This window comes from Oryctolagus cuniculus, chromosome 2, assembly GCF_964237555.1.
Source record: "Oryctolagus cuniculus chromosome 2, mOryCun1.1, whole genome shotgun sequence".
NCBI lineage: Eukaryota > Metazoa > Chordata > Mammalia > Lagomorpha > Leporidae > Oryctolagus > Oryctolagus cuniculus.
In genome coordinates this window covers 92,532,218-92,553,654 of record NC_091433.1, presented here as the reverse complement: position 1 = coordinate 92,553,654, position 21,437 = coordinate 92,532,218, and the positions used below count along the sequence as shown (strand labels likewise).

At 42.5% G+C, this 21,437-nt stretch overlaps 1 protein-coding gene across 2 annotated transcripts in view; it reads right to left on the bottom strand.

The window, feature by feature from the left end:
• Positions 1 to 21,407, bottom strand: part of POLB (DNA polymerase beta) — a 33,888-nt gene extending 12,481 nt beyond the window's left edge. Inside the window, exons 1-11 of one of the 2 annotated variants that reach the window (XM_002720765.5) lie at positions 21,155 to 21,407; positions 20,868 to 20,925; positions 17,611 to 17,677; positions 13,912 to 13,986; positions 13,133 to 13,191; positions 10,110 to 10,159; positions 7,979 to 8,030; positions 6,419 to 6,473; positions 6,249 to 6,321; positions 1,543 to 1,613; positions 723 to 809 (exon numbers count right to left, since the gene is read on the bottom strand). In XM_002720765.5, coding sequence (XP_002720811.1) covers positions 723 to 809; positions 1,543 to 1,613; positions 6,249 to 6,321; positions 6,419 to 6,473; positions 7,979 to 8,030; positions 10,110 to 10,159; positions 13,133 to 13,191; positions 13,912 to 13,986; positions 17,611 to 17,677; positions 20,868 to 20,925; positions 21,155 to 21,215 — 708 coding nt within the window. In that variant the 5' untranslated portion in view covers positions 21,216 to 21,407. Of the gene's footprint in view, positions 1 to 722; positions 810 to 1,542; positions 1,614 to 6,248; positions 6,322 to 6,418; positions 6,474 to 7,978; positions 8,031 to 10,109; positions 10,160 to 13,132; positions 13,192 to 13,911; positions 13,987 to 17,610; positions 17,678 to 20,824; positions 20,926 to 21,154 lie in introns of both variants that reach the window. The other variant, XM_008273915.2, reaches the window with a different exon arrangement.
• Between the last annotated feature and the right edge of the window lie 30 nt (positions 21,408 to 21,437).

Genomic DNA, 21,437 nt, shown 5'->3' with positions numbered 1-21,437 from the left:
ACACACTTCACTCCACCCGTCCTACCCTCCCCTCACACACTTCACTCCACCCACCCTCCCCTCCCCTCACACACTTCACTCCACCCGCCCTCCCCTCCCCTCACACACTTCACTCCACCCGCCCTCCCGTCCCCTCACACACTTCACTCCACCCGCCTTACCCTCCCCTCACACACTTCACTCCACCCGCCTCACCCTCCCAACTTCACTCCACCCGCCTTACCCTCCCCTCACAACTTCACTCCACCCGCCTTACCCTCCCCTCACACACTTCACTCCACCCGCCTTACCCTCCCAACTTCACTCCACCCGCCTTACCCTCCCCTCACACACGCTGCTTTCCTGTCTTGGCAGTGTCATCCATGCTTCGACAGTTCTAACCTCAACTACCACAGACTTCTGAGTCAGCAAAACAGGAGAACCATTTGCTATTTTAGGGAAAAACTTAAAATGTGTCAAGTCATTTTTAAAAAGTGAACTATGTCTAATTACCCATTCCAATGGCATGATTATTTATAAACAGGGAATTTAAAATAAAAGGACTTAACATTTTGAGAGTAGTTATGAGAATGAGACACCCTGCTAACTATTTTTATCTAAGGTCTCATAGATGTCCTATTTGTTGACTGTAATACAAAACTACAATGAAGTCACACACTCAGAATGGTTACTGAACAATTGCCAAGGGTTTTTCAGATGTGTGAACTCAAACAAGTACTTACCATGAACTTTGTTTCACCCTTTGACAGAGTGTCTGTAATAAAATGGACCTTTTGTAACTGCTCCACAACACGGTGTAACAGCTTTGGCTGCAGAATCATAACCAGGGAATAAGAAAAAGAGTAATTACTCTGCTACAGTAAGAAACATTTTTTCAATGTTTATTCATTTTTATTTATTTGAAAGGCAGCGCCACAGAGGGAGAGAAGTGGGGGTGAGGGCAAGAGGGACAAGGAGGGGGAGACAGAGAGAGCAAGAGAGAGGGAGGGAGAGAGAGAAGGAGAGAGATCAATCTCTCATCTGCTGGTTCTTTCCCCAAATGCCTACAACAGGTGGGGCTGGCCCAAGCTGAAGCCAGAAGCCAGGAACTCCATCTGGGTCTCCCACATGGGTGGTAGGTCCCAAGCTCCTGAGCCATCACCCGCTGCTTCCCAGAGTGCATTCCAGGAAGCCGGAATGGAAACCAGTCGGGACTCCAACCCAGGCATGTCAATATGAAAAGCAGGTAGCCCAAGTGTCATCTTAACCACTGTGCCAAAGCCCACTCCACATTCAGCACTTCTGAAATACCTATGACAGACAGTAAAGAATTCTGGAAATATTTTATTAAATTTTACCTCTTTCAAATGTTAGATTTTCTTCCCAAATCCTTAAGGGGAAAACGTGGGAATCTTTCCACAACTTAATTTGTTTTCACAGAATTCAATCAATAGAAAACACTTTAGCTGAATTTTCAGAAAGCATAAAACAAAACTTACACTGAAAATATCTAACTGTCATTTAGAAAGTGACATCTGCTGCTGTGTAAGAATTCTGAGGTACCTGCTTGGCTGATTCCGAGGTAAAGCTTGGATGGGTCAGCAGGACATCCATGTCACCACTGGATTCTGCCCCTGTGAAAACAAAGAACACGTATGGAATGCTCCATGTGAATGCATCAACTAGGCAAATAAAGGCCAAGGTGACAACAGAAGAGTCTTGTCTTACAGCCTGTCTATTTCACTGTTAAAGATTTCAATTTTCTGGGGCCAGCGCCGTGGCGTAGTGGGTAAGGCCGCTCCTTGCAGTGGCGCCAGTTATGGGCACCAGTTCAAGTCCCGGCTGCTCTACTTCTGATTCAGCTGTCTGCTATGGCCTGGGAAAGCAGTGGAAGATGGCCCAAGTCCTTAGGCCCCTGCACCTGCGTGGGAGACCTAGAGGAAGCTCCTGGCTCCTGGCTTTGGATCTGCACAGCTCCAGCCATTGCAGCCAATTAGGGAGTGAACCAGTGGATGGAAGGCCCCTCTCTCCCTCTTTTTCTCCCTCTCTCTCTCTGCCTCTCTTTCTCTCTTTGTATAACTCTTGGCTTTCAAAATAAATAAATAAATCCTAAAAAAATAAAAAAGATTTCCATTTTCAGTGGCCAGCGCTGTGGTGCTATGAGTTAAACCGTGGCCTGCAGCACCAGCATCCCATATGGGCGCTGGTTTGAGTTCCAGCTGCTCCACTTCTGATCCAGCTCCCTGCTAAAGTGCCTGGGAAAGCAGGAGAAGATGGCCCAGTGTTTGGGCCCCTGTCACCCATATGGGAGACCCAGATGAAGCTCCTGGCTCCTAGCTTTGGCCTCACCCAGCCCTAGCTGTTGTAGCCATCTGGGAAATAAACCAGCAGATAGAAGACCTCTCTCTCTGCAACTCTGACTTTCAAATAAATAACTAAATCCTTTTTTTTTTTTCTTAAGAAAAAAAGTAGCTTTAAGGTACATCTACGAACAAACGATATATCATAATCTTCATTTAAACATGCTCTAATTCTGTCAAGGTTAATCAGAAAACTCACTTCAATCCTTATGATTTTACTCATTTAATGAATATTGGTAAAAATGACTATTACATTATCATAGATAAGAACATAAGAGTTTATAATGAGGGGTGGGCGCTGTGGCTCAGCGGGTTAACGTCCTGGCCTGAAGCGCCAGCATCCCATATGGGTACCGGTTCGAGACCCGGCTGCTCCTCTTCCGATCTAGCTCTCTGCTATGGCCTGGAAAAGCAGTGGAAGATGGCCCAAGTTCTTGGGCCGCTGTACCTACATGGGAGACCCAGAAGACGCTCCTGGCTCCTGGCTTTGGATCTGCACAGCTCCAGCCGTTGCAGCAATTGGGGAGTGAACCATCTGATGGAAGACCTCTCTCTCGCTCTCTCTGCGTCTCTTTCTCTCTGTGTAACTTTGTAACTTTGACTTTCAAATAAATAAATAAATAAATCTTTTAAAAAAAGAGTTTATAATGACTTAGATAATCTACAACAACACAACTTCAAGCAAGTAGTATGCAGCTGTTTTAATCTTTCTTTTACTGTATACTGTGGAATTATATCCCCATTTGGATTTTTTTCACTTTGTCTTTATTTTTCAGCATCATAAATGAGGACTCTCCATTCCTCTAGATCTGTTCCCTGATTTGTAAACTGCAAAAGCTATTTCACAGGTTACTGTGCAGCTGAACGAGAACATATGTAAAAGTATTCAGAAAAGTGGTACACAGTTTGTCTAAATAAATAATTTCCCTTTTTTTTCCTCTTGTTAGGAATTACAGGTTCAAAACATACTTTTGGTGATTGAAGATCTTATAGTATTTTTGGATCACCATCCTATATATAAATAATCTTTTTTAACATATTTATTTATTGATTTAAAAGGCAGAAGTAGAAAGACAGAGGGTGAAACAAGAGACATCTTTCACCTGCTGGTTCACTCCCCAGATAGCTACAATGGCCAAGGCCAGGCCAGGTTGAAGCCAGGAGCTTCATCTAGGTCTCCCACTGGGGGTCAGGGGCCCAAGCACCTGGGCCATCTACCACTGCTTTCCCAGGTTCATTAACAGGGAGCTGGATCAGAAGTGGAGTATCCAGCTGCTGTACTGATAATCTTTAAGCAGATACAACAATCTCTTATTCGCACAGGATATGTTCCAAGACCCCCAGCTGATGCCTGAAACCATGCGCAGTACTGAACTCTATAATTTAATACTTTTTGCATCTTAACTAGGCCCTCACCATACACTATGGTCATAACTTTTGCAATCAGAGCTGTGGCAGTAAAACTAACACAAATTTCTCTTTGTTCACAATTCCATGGATAGATTTTTCTTACTACAGATCTTAGCAAGCCCACCATATGATCTTTTCTCTCTCTCCTTAAATTGAGAATTTTCACCTTTTCACTTAAAAGAAGCACTTGTTGGCTTCTCTTTGGCATATACAAATTGCCAGCATCACCACTGGACTTCAGGGCCATTATTAAGTAAAATAAGGTGACCAGAACACAAGCATTGTGATACTGCCACCAAGACAGTGGATCTGAGACCTGACGCCAACATAGCTACTAAGTGACTGACAGGCAGGGAGCACATACAGTGTGGCTATGCTGGGTGCTCTGAGATTTCATCACACTAACAATGGTGCATAATTTAAAACTCATGAACTGTTTCTGGAACTTTCCATTCAATATTTTCAGACTACGGTTGACTGATGGTAACTGAAACAGCGGAAAGCAAAACCAAGGATGGCTGGGGGTAGGAGGGAGCTACTGTATTTAAATATAAAGAAGATGAGACTGCATGTGTGTTGATCTGAGAACATCCATGAAAGCTGCTTTAAAAAAAAAAGTTAGAAAAAAAAAGAAAGAAAATTCAATTGTCTTCTCTTTTTTTCCCCTACAGGTTACCTACCTATGACTGAAAGACTACCAGCACCTACCTATCACTGAAAATGTTTTACTCTATTTATAAAACAAAACAACTCCAAGCTCTGTTGTTGACAAGGGACTGGGGAAACACAGTATGGCACCCATACAGGCAAGTGCTATGCAATACAGGAAGAATCAAGATGCTCTCTCTATGCTGATACGGACTGGCCTCGCAGGTGTATTTTAAGTGAATAAAGCAGGGTATAGTATTATGTATATATTTTACTACCTTGTGAAGGAAAGGTGCCTGGGGAGGGGGGGAGAAAATCAAGAACATATACTCATATTTGGTTGTATTTTCATGCAGACATGTTGAGAGAGTACACAAGAAAGTGGTTATCAATAGGACTGTGGAGAGAGGAAATGAACAGGGTGAACAGAGCAGAAGTGAGCCTTCTTAGTGTCTTTTTTCTATTAAAGCATGTAACCACACAACATTCTCAAAATAGGAAAACTAAAAATAAGATGGAAAGACATAAACCCAGGAAAGTAGTCACAGTTGGTGGAACGTGAGCCTGGCTTGCCCTGCATCACAACCTACATTTTCAAAATACAGAATCCACGTTCCAGCCTAAGGAGATTCTTACTTAGTGGCCACGTGGCAGAGTTCGACAACTTCCTGCGTGTTCTGACTGACACAGGCGTTCTGGAACTGCTGTGACCTGCAGCCCTCTCCTTTTGCAAATGTGGAAACTAGAATCAGGAGAGACAAAGGTACCTAAACTGTGTCTCATGGGCAGATCTGGCTGCAGGAGCTGGGTCTGCAACCCCAATCCACTCTTCCTTCTACTTGTCAGTAATTATGGGTGTCCTCCTCCTCCCAGCTCCACGTTCTAATCACAGCTGCCTGGAGTACTTCTGACAACCCATCACCTACTTTCTAGGCAAAATCCCATAAGAGGCCAGAGAGTCTGTGTAGGTACATACTTAAAACGTTTCCAAGTTTTCCATCCTAATTTTTATAAGTTAATATTTTAAAATGTAAGTAATCCTTCCCCAATGTTAAGCCAGCAAGAGACCCGGACTGTGTGATTCTCACATGGCTCGCATTCACACGCAGTGGGAGACCTTCTCAAGAACTTGGTTATTGGGAGAACTGGTTTTTGAACTGGTGCCCCTGAGATATTATTCTTAGACCTACCAAAGCTTGGAAAATAAAAAAGTAAACAAAACTATCCATCGCTTCATTGGCATTTAGCCAAAGACAACCATTCTTAGCATTTTATTATACCTAAAGCCATCTTACAAATTTTGTTAAAACTGTCATTAAAATACTATCCTAGGGGTGTATGTTTGTACAGCAGTTAAGCTGCTACTTGGGATGCCTGCATCCCATATTTAGGATGCCTGGGTTCAAGTCCCAGCTCTGCTCCCAGTTCTGGCTTCTTGCTAATGGGTACCCCCTAGAAGGCAGCAGGTAATGGCTCAAGTACTTGGGTCCCTGTCACCCATGTGAGAGACCCAGACTGAGTTTGGGGCTTCTGGCTTCAGCCTGGCCCATTCCCTACTGTTATGACATTTGGGAGTGAACCAGTAGATGGAAGGTCTATCTACTCTCTGCTTCTCAAATAAATAATATAAATAAAAACTTTAAAAAATCATCCTATAATAAAACCAGGATGAATTTCTCTCAGTTATTAATATATATTCCCATCTATAAACAAAAAAATTTAGCTAATACTACAGGATCCTAAAAAATCTATGACGTAACAAAAATTACATCTTTCTAATCCAAGCTTTTCCCATACACGAGGCAATTCTGACATCAAGGCATGAAAACCCAAGATTAGGAAGTGTATTACCTCTCCTGAAACTGCCACAGACAGTAGCAATGTACTCAGAATCCACTTTTTTAACTTCATTTAGTACAATATCCTAATAGAAGAAAAATTTGGTCAGTATTCCAAAAATAGTTTTCCACCAAGTGACATTCTCAGTGCTCATCAAACAATACAATTCAGCACGCTCTTACTTGCATTTGTAGCATCTCTTCCCGAGGAATTCTTTTCTCAAAGTCCTCAAAATATCTATAAAGACAGAGTAAATAGCATTATAAAATTTAAATCTCCTTAAAAATTAAGTCACCTACCGTAACAAATACCCTTATACAAGCATATCACTGTAATCCTCACAAAGCAAAACTGAAATTCATTGAGAAGACTGCAGCAAAATCGGGGGGAGAGAGTGGGAAGCCTTTTTTCCCTTAACTGGATAAAAATCCTTAAGTGTCATGCTTTGAAATATTCTATCCCATCTACAAATATCTGCAAATAAGCTTCGCAGTCACATGACAGGACAGAAATACATTTAATTCAGTATATGCTTTCAAAGCAGACTGCTCTCTACTGGTAAGTCAAGGGGTTACAGTTCACTGCTCTTAAATCCTGCCCAATTATCTGATTTTAAAACAATATGTTAAGTGAAAGGAGCCACTCACAAGACTACGTATTCTATGTGCTCACTCATGTAAGAAATGTCCAGAATAGGAAAATCTGTAAAGAGAAAAATTAATAGGCCTGGGGCAGGGCACCGACAAGACATGGGGAATGACTCCCAAAGAGTATGGGGTTCTTTCTGGGAAATCAAGAATTGAAGTGATTGTAGTAATGGCTGCACCACTCCACGTGTATAATAAAAGTGGGTGAGTTATACGAGATATGTGTTATACCTCCAAGAGGCTGTTAGGAAGACACGGTGTCAGTGCGAAGCAGTGCCTAAGCCCAAGACCAACAAAGATGATGCTCCTGCTCAAAACCAGTTCTCACCACAGCCAGCTTCTTCAAATCTCCATTCTCCACACAAATGCAAGGAAGCGGGACTCAAACGACCCTGGCCTCTTACTGGCTCCAAGTTTTAAAATGATAGTGCAAATTTAAAAATATTATAGTAAGGTGTCAACAGGCAAGTTCAGAAGGTTGTTAGAACTCAATCACCACCAGACTATACAATACAAGAGGAGACACACATGGTGCGTATGGACTGTAACTGTAGACATCAATACCTGCTCCAAAAATAACTATTAATGGTGACATAGAAACATGTCTTGTGGTCACTCTTACACTGTTATTTACATGTTTGGGGCTTTCATCTTTTTTTTTTTTTTTGCTAATTTGGCTTTCCATGTTCATGTAAATTCACATTGACACACTTCATGCTCTTCTCAGGTAGACTATAAACTCCTTAAGAGCTACCCTAAACTTCATTATATTCTTACCCCAGACCTAGTATGGTGCTTAGTACAATGCAGGCATGAAAGAAACATGCACTGTGATGCACTCAATTCTAGGTATTTTAAGAGCAAGTCCCCTGCTAAGGTCAAGAGAATGAGGGAAATCCTCAAAACAAGTAAACAAACTGGAAAGGAGTAACAAAATGTGTGAACATACTCTAAGGCAGTCTGTAACAAATCCAAGCAGTGAGCTAAAAAGTGGTTTTCTTCAGCTAAGTTCAAGGAGTTGTCACGGTATATAAAAGAATGTCTATAAAAATTTTACTTTCATAATCCAAGTATCAAAAAAATTCGCTATCTTACTTTAATCCAATTCGCTGGTGATGGTTCAATTTATCTTCATTTTTCCTGAGATCTGCAAAGATAAATAAAGTGGAGGTGTTAATTTAAACACTTTTTGGAAAAAAAGATACTAAATTCAATGACCTTTTTAAATAAAGAATTCCTGGGGGGAAAATACATTGAAATGACTTTGAAAACACCGTGAGAAAAAAAATTTCTGATATTAGGAACTAAAACTCTAATCAATGTAATAAATCCTAACAGTTGATTTAATGATCCTTTTTACTTACTGTTGAAATTTCCATTAGTTACAAGAGAGATAGACAGATGCACCAGGACCTTACCTGTACTTCACTGGCTATCTTATAAGAACCAACATGGCTTAATTTACTGTTCATAGCAGCAACAGTAACCACAGCTTCTGAATGTCTTATGGCTAACTAGGGTCACTGATGCTGTTCATTTGTTCATTCACACCTTTACACAACTACCATTGAGTATCAGCTTGTGCAGACAACATAGTAAGAACTCTATTGAGAAGAAAAGTATTATCTACATTTTTTCATTTAAAAAAGCTGTCACAATATAGCATCTTGGGTCTAAGTGACTTAGTTTCACTGGGTGTTCTTTTTACTGGGCCTGAGTATAGTAATGAGCCTTGCTAAAGAAACAGCAATATAAGTATACTTCAAAAGTGATTCCCATAATTGCTTTTACATTCTAATATATGTTTCCTTTGGAGGTATAAAATGGAGAAAAGTAAGTATGACAAATGGAGTATATTTCCTATGGTTGTATGCACACAGAAAACACTGAAATATCTGAAAGTTGAGTAGAGATCAAGTTATATTACATGTCTACATATTGTGTAAAACAATACAAAAACCAGAACGGTGGCTCCTTGACAATACCAAGAGATGCAGTTGATTATATTTGAGAAACATATACATTCTTGCCACCCTTAGCCCATCCTTTCCCTCAGATATCAGAGACACTGAGTATGCCACAAACAGAAAAGTACAACCCTCTAGGAGGCACATGGACAGTTCATTTTCCAGCCATGGAACTCACAGGAATCCTTAATGCACTAATATCTCTAACTAATCATGCCTCCTAAAAAAATCAAGTACTGTTTTAAGTATTTACTGTGTGCACCAAGCATCCTGCTAAGTGCTTTGCAAATATTATGTTAAATCACTTGAGACAGAAATATCCATTTTGTAGCAGGAAGCTGAAGCACCATGCTCACTCATTCTGATAAGTGGGGGGAGGAGGGCTCAAGCCCAAGTCAAAAAAACCTCACCACTTAACCATTTGGGTTGCTTATGACAGTTGCACTAAATCCCAAATTCTAGATTCACTGCAGTGAATCCATACATATGGCATATATCTTTGAAAAAGATAAAGGACTCAATTATATTTAAAAGATTGCTATACTAGGCGTAAGGAAAATATTTCTTCAATAAGCATTGGAAATCTTATATAGAATCTTTCTTAAGTATACATGACTTAGCCTTTAGTCTGATGTATAAGATTTAGTTTTCTAAAATTTTACTGAACACAAGAAAATCTAAATCTTTTAAAAATCTGCCAATGATTACTATTTCATTATCTTTAAACCAGGAAGCCTCTTCTTGAATTTTTCCAGAGTTACGAACCTAAATTATTTTTTAATTAATTTACCTATTTGAAAGGCAGAGTGACAGAAAGAGGGGAGAGAGGGAGATAGCGATCTTTCATTCACTGGTTCATTCCCTAAATGGCCACAACAGCCTGGGCTGGGCCAGGCTGAAGCCAAGAAGCCCTGAACTCTGTCCAAGTCTGCCATGTGGGTGGAGAAACCCAAGAACCTGGGCTATCACCCACTGCTTTGGTGCACTGGAAGGAAGCTGGGTCAGAAGTGGAGAAGCCAGGACCTAAACCGCTGCTGTCCAAAGCAGTGGCTTAATCTATTGTGTTACAAACACCCACCCCTCTAAAAATGTTTAAGGTGGTAATATAAATTATACCCTAAACCTACTCTCTACTGAAGTGTAACAAAGAACATATTATTATTTGTGTCCAGGGATTTTAAAGTTTGAGTGTGGCAGATCATTAACAGTTTTTCAGGGCCTCATTTACCCTGGAATTAGTGACCTAATGTTTTACTCACCTTCTAATGTTTTAATTCCTTCATCTACAAACTTCCTTGCAGCAGATGGACTACAACAAAAGAAAAGCACTGTCTTAGTATAAGGTAAAACTCAGGATCCTTGATTCAAATAACCAACTGTATATTCCACTATCAAGCATAAACCGTGGGTACTAAGCTAAACACACAGGCTGAAAAATGTTGCATGATTCCTTGGTACTTTTCAATTTTATCCAAGGCAGGAATTTCTGAAACTCCAATTATTAAGAAAATAACTGCAAAGTAGGACATGAAACACCTAGCTGGCACAGACACACAGACCCTTGGAAACCACTCATTCATTCAACTAAGATTTACTAAGGCCTGTTATGTACCATATATACTTGTAGGTGCTGAAAACATAGCAGGAATAAGACAAGTAAGAGCAATGGTCTTTACACACTTACACTGTAGTGAGCAACAATACATACATATACACAAGAAAACTCGGGTAGATGAATTCAAACTAACATGAGAGGCTGAGTCTGCTTTAGACTGGGTGGTAAGGGAAAGCCTCTGAGATGATGGTTAAGCTGAGATTTTAATGACAAACAGCCAGCTATTTCAGGGATCAGAGGAAAGTGTCTTAGGCAAAGGATACAATTAGTCAAAGGCCCTAAGGCTGCCATGAGCATACCTTGTTCAAGAAAAGAGAAAAACTAGTTTGGCTAGAATGATGTAAGAGACAGTAACAAACAGAACTGAGTGTAGGCAGAGTTCACACTCATACTTTTGAAGTCATGGTGGCTAAGTTTGGGTTTTATTCTGAGTATACTGGGAGGCTATTAGCAGGTACTGGGCAAGGTAGTGACAAACTTTGGTTTAGGCTTATAAAGCTCACTGTGATTGCTGTGTTCATATAAATCAATCAGGACATCAGAATCGACTGAAGATGTTCCTATAAAATAGGAGAGGCTGCAGAAACTTAGGAGAGCGGCCCAGTCTTCTCATTTTATAGGGAACATTGAAGGCTAGAAAGATGAAGTCATTTGCAAAGGTTACAAATCTCGTTGGTGGCAGCACTGGGACCAGTACTCAGACTGCCTGACTCTCTACTGCACAAATGTATCGTATAATAAAGTGGGAACAGGGAACAGAAAGAAATACATGCACATGTGTGCACACACACATACACACACGTGTGCATACACACAGGCACACACACATAGGCGTGCACACACATACACTATGCACGCACACACACAAAAACACAATAGTCTGGGGCCACACAGAGTGTTTTGGGATGAATAAAGCCATATAATCAACAGCAGGTCCAAACATCACACTACAGTGTGGTACAGAAGCCAATACTGATGTTAGGAAGGCACCACGGTAAAGAAGAACCAGCTGAATCTGCAGTCAGGCGACAGGAGTTCTAATCCTGTCACTATTAACCCCCTTTCTCTCTGCAACTTTCAGTTTTCTTTTTTTTTTTTTTTTTTTTTTTTTTTTGACAGGCAGAGTGGACAGTGAGAGAGAGAGACAGAGAGAAAGGTCTTCCTTTGCCATTGGTTCACCCTCCAATGGCCGCCGCGGCCGGCACGCTGCGGCTGGCGCACCATGCTGATCCGATGGCAGGAGCCAGGTACTTCTCCTGGTCTCCCACGGGGTGCAGGGCCCAAGCACTTGGGCCATCCTCCACTGCACTCCCTGGCCACAGCAGAGAGCTGGCCTGGAAGAGGGGCAACGGGGACAGAATCCGGCACCCCGACCGGACTAGAACCCGGTGTGCCGGTGCCGCAAGGCGGAGGATTAGCCTAGTGAGCCATGGCGCCGGCCAACTTTCAGTTTTATTGCCTGGAAAAAGAAGATAATTTGACAAATGTTTTCTAAAACACTTTTTCATGAAAACTTCATAATGGCCTTGTGTTCCCAAGGAATCAAGCTTATTTTCAGCATGCTAGGATTAAAAATTTAATATATTTTAGAATAACTTTTCTTGAAAATGCTGACAGCATTTCAGGGGCAGCAGGGATGGGTATCATGGCCCAGTGGTTAAGTTGCTGCTTGGGTTGCCCACGTCCCATACTGGAGTGCTCAGGTTCGAGTCCTGCCTCCATTTCTGATCCAACTTCCTGTCAGTGTGCATTCTGGGAGGCAGTACTTAATGGCTCAAGTGCTTGGGTCCCTGCCACCCTCACTGAACACCCAAATGGAGTTTGGGGCTCCTAGCTTCAACCTGAGCCCAACCCTGGCTGATGAAGGCCTTTGGGGTATGAATCAATGAATGGAAGATCTTTCTCCTTCTCTCTGTAGTTCTGCCTTTCCAATAAATGAAACAAATAAATAGACCATAATCATGTATCTAAAGGAATGTCTTATACTGTAAAGATGAGAGATAAGTAAAGCATTAGAGCCTTAATTTTCCAATGTCAATGCTTACTTTGTCTAGAGTCAAAAATGACCCCTTTTGCACTAGCTCAAATTCTCTTAAAATTTTTTTGACTATTTATTTTTATTTATTTGAGACAGAGACTATGTGAGTGAGTGATCTCATCCACTGGTTTACTACTCCCCAAATGCCTGCAACAGCCAGGCCTAGGGTCAGGTAGAAGCCAGGTGCTCAGAATCCAATCCGCATCTCCCATGTGGGTGGAAGGGACCCATGTACCTGAGCCATAACCTGTTGCCTCATAGGGAGTACGTCAGCAGAAAGCTAAATTGGAAGTGGAGCCAGGATCTGAACCCCGGAACTCCACATGGGACATGGGTGCCACATTCACTAAACCAAACATCCACCCCTCAAATGTTAAGATGAAGATTCCTTCATTTAAAAAATGCTTGAGTGTTCCAAATTCATAAGGGACTATGGGAAAACGTAAATGCTTAAGATAAAATGCTCAGAGAAGCAAAAAGGCACAATCTGGAGCAGGCAACAAGATATACACAGGGCAAGTGCTGGGGTACGGAGGAAGGACAGATTATTTCTGGCCAGAAAATCAAACTGGGTTCATGAAGGTCAAGGTGACATCTGCCATGGATGGGGCTTAAAAAGTAGTTCTTACCCAATGCCACTAACTCGAGTCAGGAAATTAATAGATGAACTCGTATCATCCTGACGAATCTTTAAGAAAAGAAAAGCCCAACAATGATTGACAAATGCTTTGAGGACTCAAATGATCTTATAGGAAATACACCAATATGCTAAGAAATGTGACGAGACATTTACATTTGCCTGCACAGCACAATTATTTACATTTAACCAAGGCTGTTACAAGTGAATAATGGAGCAGCTGAAAATATCTTATCTCTAATTTATTCAATATTTTAAAAAATTTGGCTGACAGATATAATTATATTTGTTTATCATGTACAATGTAACGTTTAAGTATACACACACTGTGGAATAGTTAAGTCTAGCTAATTAGCAAATGCATTATCTCACAGTCATTTTTGTGGCAAAAACTGGACATCCATTGTCTGCATTTTTCAATTTTCCAACACTTTTAAAAGGGTGAAATAAAACCACAAAAATGCTTGGGAGAATTCACACACAGAAATTCTAAAATGTAACAATCTTTTAGTCAAAGTTTATAATCTCTTCTGAATGTTAGTAAACATGAGAAGGAAACTATTAGAGTTGCTAACAATCTCTCAAATGCCACATAAAACACAGGAACACTTTATAGGAACAACATTTACATTTTTAAAAACAGAATACTCATCTCTTCCTTCTGAGTCTCCCAAGTGTGTCTTCAATCACCCTGCAAGGTTGCTACATGAGAGTTGCCAAAAAGACAGACACTACAGCTAGAAACATACACAAGTAGGTTACAATGTTTACCTTTTCCAGTTTACGCAACTTTCCAGTCGCTAAAAACTCATCAATCTTTTCAGCAATTTTTGTTCCTACTCCAGGCTACAAGGAAATTAAAAATAGAGAAGTTATATAAATACAATGCTTGCTGAGTCATCGAAAGTGAGAAGTGAGAAGTTTTGAAATGAAGTGCACAGAAAAGTGACCCCCGAGGTGTTTGCCTCGTGGCTAACCCATGAGTTAGGATTTCTGCAACCCGTATCAGAGTACCTGTGTTTGTCCTTATTCCATCTTCCTGCTAATGTGCACTCCAGGAGGCAGCAGGTGATGTTGAAGTAGTTGGGCTCCTGCCACCCATATAGGACACCTGGACTGAGTTTCTGGCTCCCAGCTTTGGCCTGGCCCAACCCTGGCTGCTGTGGGCATTTAGGGAGTGAAAAAACAGGTGGGGGTGTGCTCTGTGTGTGTGTGTCTCAAACAAATTTTTTAAAAGACTATTAAAATCACTTGTCAGGGCAGCAGAGGATGGCCCAAGTCCTTGGGCCCTGCACCCATGAGAAGACCCAGAAGAAGCTCGAGGCTCCTGACTTTGGAATGGCTCATCTTTGGCTGTTGCGGCCATTCGGTGAGTGAACCAGCAGATGGAAGACCCCTCTCTTTCAAATAATAAAAACAATCTTTTTAAAAAAACCCTTGCCAATTTCCCTGCCCTGAAACTTAAAATCAACTGTAACCTCATGCCCTAACCATTAGCTGTTCCTGCTTATAAGTAGAATTAGAATTATGTTTATACACAATTTTTCTTAATACATAATGAGCACATTTCCATATCATCAAAGAAATAAAACTGTAGCATCTTTAATGGCTGCATAATATATCATTGTATGAATGCATAATAATTTACTTAGCAAGTACCCTTCAGGTAACAATTATTTGACGTCGTAACAAGGCTGTCAGGTTCCTTCAGAGTCAAGGTTCTCACGCTTTTGCGTTCCTCACTCCCACCCCCAACTTGTTAAAACACAGAATGCCAAGGCCCACCTTCGAGTTTCTGATTTGCTGTATTGGGTGGAGCCAACACGCTGCGTTTCTAAAGTTCCAAGGTAGTAACAGCTACTGCTGCCTGAGGCACCACATTTTGAGAACTAAGGCTCTAAAGCTGCACAGTCCAACATGTACATTAGCCACGTGGGACAACTTAAGTTTAAATGAATTACAACTTAAAACTTAATTCTTCATTTACACTGGCCACATTTCAAGATCTCAGCAGCCAAACAGGGTTTATGCTTGCTGTCCTGGAAGCATTGCTCTAGGACACAAGCCCCCAGACACAGCTTCTCCCTGACGCCTGGCATACTGGTGCTCAAAAATGACCAAGTAATGACTCCCTCACATACATATCTTTGGTTGCCTTAGGACAAATTCCCCAAAGTGAAACTGTTGGGTCAGAGAGATTTTGCCAGCATTCTGCCAAATCATCCTTGCTTCTGAAGTGAAGACAGTAAATGAGTGTCCTTTTATCTCACATCTATGTCCACATTGCATAGTATATTTGATAAATGGAGAGGCACTACAGAGTGTCTTGCTTTAATTTGCAACTTTAATTATTGAAGTTGAACTTTTTTTCACATTCATTGGTGCTTTTTAAACATTCAACAGATGTGCTAATTACTTCCTAATGCCTATCAGCCCTAAGTTATCCTCCTATATTTTTTATTTATTTAATGTTTAATAAATGTCCTCATATTACTAATGCATACTAAAATTCTGAAAATAAATGGATCTCTCTGTCTCTCTCTCTGTAACCTTGCCTTTCAAATAAATTTAAAAAATAATATTTAGGGAGCAAAATATATTAGAAAAGGGAAATGATTTCTTAGTCCTGGTTTCTTATTACCTATAACAGAAGATAAAAAGTAACTATTTTTCCCTCTACAGAGAGTGTTAAGTTTTATTTAGAACTGAAATTTCTATATAAATTTCCCTGATACAGATACCTGAAATCTTTCTCTTATAAATGGGCAGACTATTGGTAAGAAGCAAAAAAGGAAGTTTATGGTGATAAAGGATGGAAAGAGTGGTGCATGAGGTTTACACTGGGTCCATTCACCAAGACAGGAACTGAGAGGATTCAGTCTGCTGTATTTACAATTTTCTTGGCTAGTTTATTTGGAGATGATAGACTAAGAATTGTCTGTGGCACAAAGAACTTAAAACCTATATCTCAAAACATTATTTGTATCTTTAATCACAAATTCAAGATTTAGAGGTGGCATATGATTATTGTGGGTAATTCATCACTCAATAATAAGATGTACAAGATTTATGGTAATGTAACTTTGAAGGATGAAAATATAACAACAGTGTGGTCCACACTTTTAAAGCTTTCATGAGAATTAAAGACAATCAAAGATTAATAGGAGAGTGTTTCAAAAAGCTCATGGAAAATGGAATTAAATTATAAGTTTATTTTGGCGAAAAAAATTTTTGAAATCCATACAAAGCTTTTTTTATTTTATTTTTATTTATTTATTTATTTATTTTTTATTTATTTTTTTTTTTTTTTGACAGGCAGAGTGGACAGTGAGAGAGAGAGACAGAGAGAAAGGTCTTCCTTTGCCGTTGGTTCACCCTCCAATGGCCGCCGCGGCCGGCGCACCACGCTGATCCGGTGGCAGGAGCCAGGAGCCAGGTGCTTTTCCTGGTCTCCCATGGGGTACAGGGCCCAAGCACCTGGGCCATCCTCCACTGCACTCCCTGGCCACAGCAGAGAGCTGGCCTGGAAGAGGGGCAACTGGGACAGAATCCGGCGCCCCAACCGGGACTAGAACCCGGTGTGCCGGCGCCACTAGGCAGAGGATTAGCCTAGTGAGCTGCGGCGCCGGCCATACAAAGCTTTTTAAAGACTCCTTGCTACATATGGATTTCAAAATCTTTTGTACCAAAATAAATTTATCTTTTAATTCCATAATTTTTCCATTCCTGAGGACTTTGGTGAAACAAAAAACAGATCAAGAACAACAGAAGGAGGTGATAACTATTAGGACTTGGTCTATTCAACAGCTTTGTCAGTTTGGCATCTTGTTCAAGATGCCAACATCTTTAGGTTCGAGGAGCTATGAATCATTTAGTGAGATGCAGGTGAACAATACCCTGAGTGGTATTACTACCAATGACCATGAGATGTGACCTAGGAACTGAGACTACCAGCGTGCAGGGCTTCATGGAAATTCCTTACAGAGAACAGGCTGCACACCGCAATGTGGGAGGGGCTAGTCATGTGTTTATTAGTAGGGAGGGAACTAACACCAACTCATGTGTTTATTAGTAGGGAGGGAACTAACACCAACTCATGTAAGTCCCTACACCTGGACAACAGGGAGACAGCTAGGGGCCAGATTTAGCACCACTCCATTACCATACTCTTCCTAAGAACTAATACTCAGGCTTAAATCCAGAGTGTGAGGAAGTACATATAGAAAACTGTTAAGTGTGTATGTGTGTGTGTGTGTGTGTATATATCTAAAAATTTGAATCTATCCTCCCCCAAATCCAGTTTGAGCTTAAAGAGTTTGCTTGAGACAACATATTATTCCAAGAAATCAGGAACAGTGATATCTGCTTGTGTGGGTCAAGGCAGCCTCAGAGGGGTGAGTTTTGTTTTGTGAAAAGCCATCAAAATTGTACATGAGTGAATTCTTCAATCCATTTGTCCACAAAACTTACCAATTTCTTAGCTTCCGCCCCACTCTTGATTTTGTGTGGATACTTGGCTATAACAGATGCTGCTTTTCTATAAGGAAGAAAATAGTAAACCAATTAGAAATTCAGCAAAGCAATATACAAAAAACTGCAATATACAAAAAAGCAAATATCCAGCTCATATTTCTCACCAAGATAGCTAATTTTTCAGTTCTATATAAATCTTAACACTTAGATGAACTAATAGACCACCTACCACATTGCTAACTTTTTAAAGTATCTTGAAAATTCTCACATTTGAGGATAACTTTATTCAGGAGACCAGCATTCTTTCCTTTTTTGGTGGGAACAAGGAGAAAATACCATTGGAACCCTTTTCCCCCTAAATACCTGGTTTTTAGGAATTGTTTGGGGTGGCTCTGTGGCATAGCAGGTAAAGCCTGCAGTACCGGCATCCCATATGGGTGCCAGTTCAAGCCCCGGCTGCTCCACTTCCAATCCAGCTCTCTGCTATGGCTTGGGAAAGCAGTAGAAGGTGGCCCAAGTCCTTGGGCTCCTGCACCCGCATGGGAGACCTGGAAGAAGCTCCTAGCTCCTGGCTTCGGAATGGCACAGCTCCAATTGGGGAATGAACCAGTGGATGGAAGATCTCTCTTTCTCTCTCTCTCTGCCTCTGCCTCTCGAATAAATAAATCTTTAAAAAAAAAAAAAAAAAGGAACTGCTCAACACTGTTTCATAAAAACATGTGTTTGAATTATTAAGATTCCAAATCTCCTCATGGATGATTACTTGAGAATTCATGGTTTTAAACTGTATTCACTGATGTCCTTATACCAGTTCTGTAAAAAAAAAAAAAAAAAAAATTTGCTCCCGTTTCAGTTCAGCATAAAAGCAGTGACCTGTTATTTTGCCCACCTCCACACATATCCAACTATCCAACTCAGCAATCTGGTGATGGAGTATACCTCAGGAGCTCACTGACGGCATCCTGTCCATAATTTCAACGGGAAATACGGTTTTGTGTCAATGTTGACAGAAAGGTAAGTCAAGAGCATAAATATTGGGACAGTCTTTGGAACTTTGCATTTTCCTTCTGTTCTAGCACACACAGACCTTTAGGTTTGGAATTCAACTTCTTTATGAACATATAACGATGACGACAGTGGAAAGGACATATTTAAAGGTTAAGGAGTCGTCGGCCAAGGGCAGTGTATGGAGGGGATTACTTCAGAAGAGGCAAGTAGTGCCAGGTACCTGGCATTGTGAGGAAAAGCCTGAAAGGGAGTAAGAACGAGAACATGAAAGGCCTTTTGTGTGCTATGACGTATTTGGATTGTATCAAGGACAAAAGAACATGTCTACATATTTGCAAAATGGGGCAGTGGGGCATCACCTGTTTTACAGAGTTACCTCCCACTCAGACCACACCCCATAAGCAAACTGAATTACTGATGTGATCAGCATATGCCTTGGCACACTTTGCTTCCTTTGCCTAAATTGTTCTTCCTCTCACTTGTCCCCTGATGAACTCCTTCAAGGCTAAACACCTCCACTCTGAAGACTGCTGTGACCCACCCAGAATACAGGGCTGAATACCTCTGATTTCTGTATCATCAAGTGTGTGGACGACAGCACAGTTACATCACATCGGACGTCACAGGAAGTAGTAAGGAAAGCAATGAGCATGATCAGTTTTGAATTATGATAGGAATAGGAAGGGGAGAGCTGAGATAAAAGGACTATGGGACTAAAATCCTGGAGAAAAGCCCAATGAGACACATACGTGGAGTCACTGATGTAAGTTGTATTCAAAGCCAACAACAGAAGGATTGCCAGGGAAAGCGTGAGAGTGAAGAAAGAGGGCTCAGGGGCAGATCTCTGGGAACTATCAGCAATCAAGGCTGAGAGAGAAGAGATGAAGAGACTGTCCTCCTGGAAGCCACGGAAAAGACTTTCATGAACGAGCCAGCGGGGAATGCCGCTGAGAGCCCAACAAGGTGTTGGTGAGAGCATGTCCAGAGAACGGCAGGATGGCGACTACACTCTAACGGGATACGAAATGACTAAGGACTGTGAAGTCCAGAGACCGAATACTGATTATTCAACAAGACTGACGTTAACGCAAGCAAAGAGATAAGGCACTAGCTAGAAGGAAGTTAAGATTGTTTCAGTATTGCTTTTAAGAGCTGAGGGAAGGGCCGGAGCTGTGGCACAGCGGGTTAAAGCCCCGGCCTGCAGTGCCAGCATCCCATATGGGCGCCAAGCTCTAGTCCCGGCTGCTCCTCTTCCGATCCAGCTCTCTGCTATGGCCTGGGAAAGCAGTGGAAGATGGCCCAAGTCCTTGGGCCCCTGCACCCATGTGGGAGACCCGGAAGAAGCTCCTGACTTCTGGCATTGGATCAACACAGCTCCGGCCGTTGTGGCCATCTGGGGAGTGAACCAGTGGATGGAAGACCTCTCTCTCTGTCTCTGCCTCTCTCTGTAACTCTGTCTTTCAAAAAAATAAATCTTAAAAGAAAAAATAAAAGGAGCTGAGGGATGGGATGGGTATTGTGTCACAGCAGGATAAACATATGCTTGGGATGCCCACATCCTGTACTGGATCACTGGTTAGAGTCCTGGATGCTCCATTTCTGATCCAGCTTCCTGTTAATACACCCAGGAAGCAGTAGATGACAGCCAAAGTATTTGAGTCCCCACGACCCACACTGGAGACCAAGATGGAGTTTCTGGCTCCTGGCTTCAGCCTGGCCCTGACCTGTCATTTGTGTACCAGCAGATGCTAGACCTCTTTCTCTCTGTGGTAGGCTGCCTTCCAAATAAATAGAACTTAAAAAGGCAGAGAGCGGAGGGAGTTGGACATGTTTACAGGCTAAGGAGTGGAAGCAGGTGGATGAGGTGACAATGGCTGGGTCCATGTCGAGAGGGACGGGGAGAGAAGCCATGAAGGTAACAGGATCAGTCACGGACCAACCCGATGGAAAGATGTGCCTCTTTGAGCACATCCATTTCACAGCGGAGACCTGTCTCTCGTTACGGCTTACAAACACATCGCATTTCCAGTAATTCCCGTCTGATGACGGGACCAACAACAGGCTCCACTGGTTTTCACTCAGAACTGGGAACTTATCCGAAGGGAGCCCACGGAGCTCTGCCCAAATTCTTCCAGAAGTATTGTGTAAGGAACCACCCTCGCCTTGCCCGCCCCCGCCCCGCCAGCCCCTCGGCCCAGCGTACCGCCGCACTAAACAGGGGCGTCCCCGAGCGCATGCCGTCCCACCTGTAAGCATTGTACTTGTGGACAGCCTGGTTCACGTTCTTCTCAAAGTTAGCGAGTTCTGCAAAGGCAACAAGCAGCCCCGGTGAACGCGAGCGCCGAGCAATCGAGACCCGCGGGGGCTGCGCAGCCTCGACGGACGGCGAGCACCTGCAGCAGCCCCGCGCCTGACGACGCGCTGCAGGGGCCGCCCCCACCGCCCCCACCAGGCTGCCGGGCAGGAGCCGAGGGAGGGAAGGCACCGGGGCGGCAGGAGAGAAGGAAGCCGGCGGGCCCGGCCCGGTACGAACCCGTGAGCATGTCGGTGATTCCGCCGTTCAGGGTCTCCTGCGGCGCCTTCCGTTTGCTCATGGTGACCTGCACCCAAGGGCTCCAGGGTGCGCACAACCGGGGACCGGGCCCCTCTCCCCGCTGGAAGGACAGCCCGCGTCTCGCAAGGTGGACAGGAGGGACCCGGCCCCAGCGAGGCCGGCGCCAGCCGCCGAACAATGGCTGCCTCTGACAGGAGGCGCGGCGCGCGGCGCGCGGCGCGCGTGTGACGTCACGGCGGGCGGGGCCTCTCCGCCGCGGCTG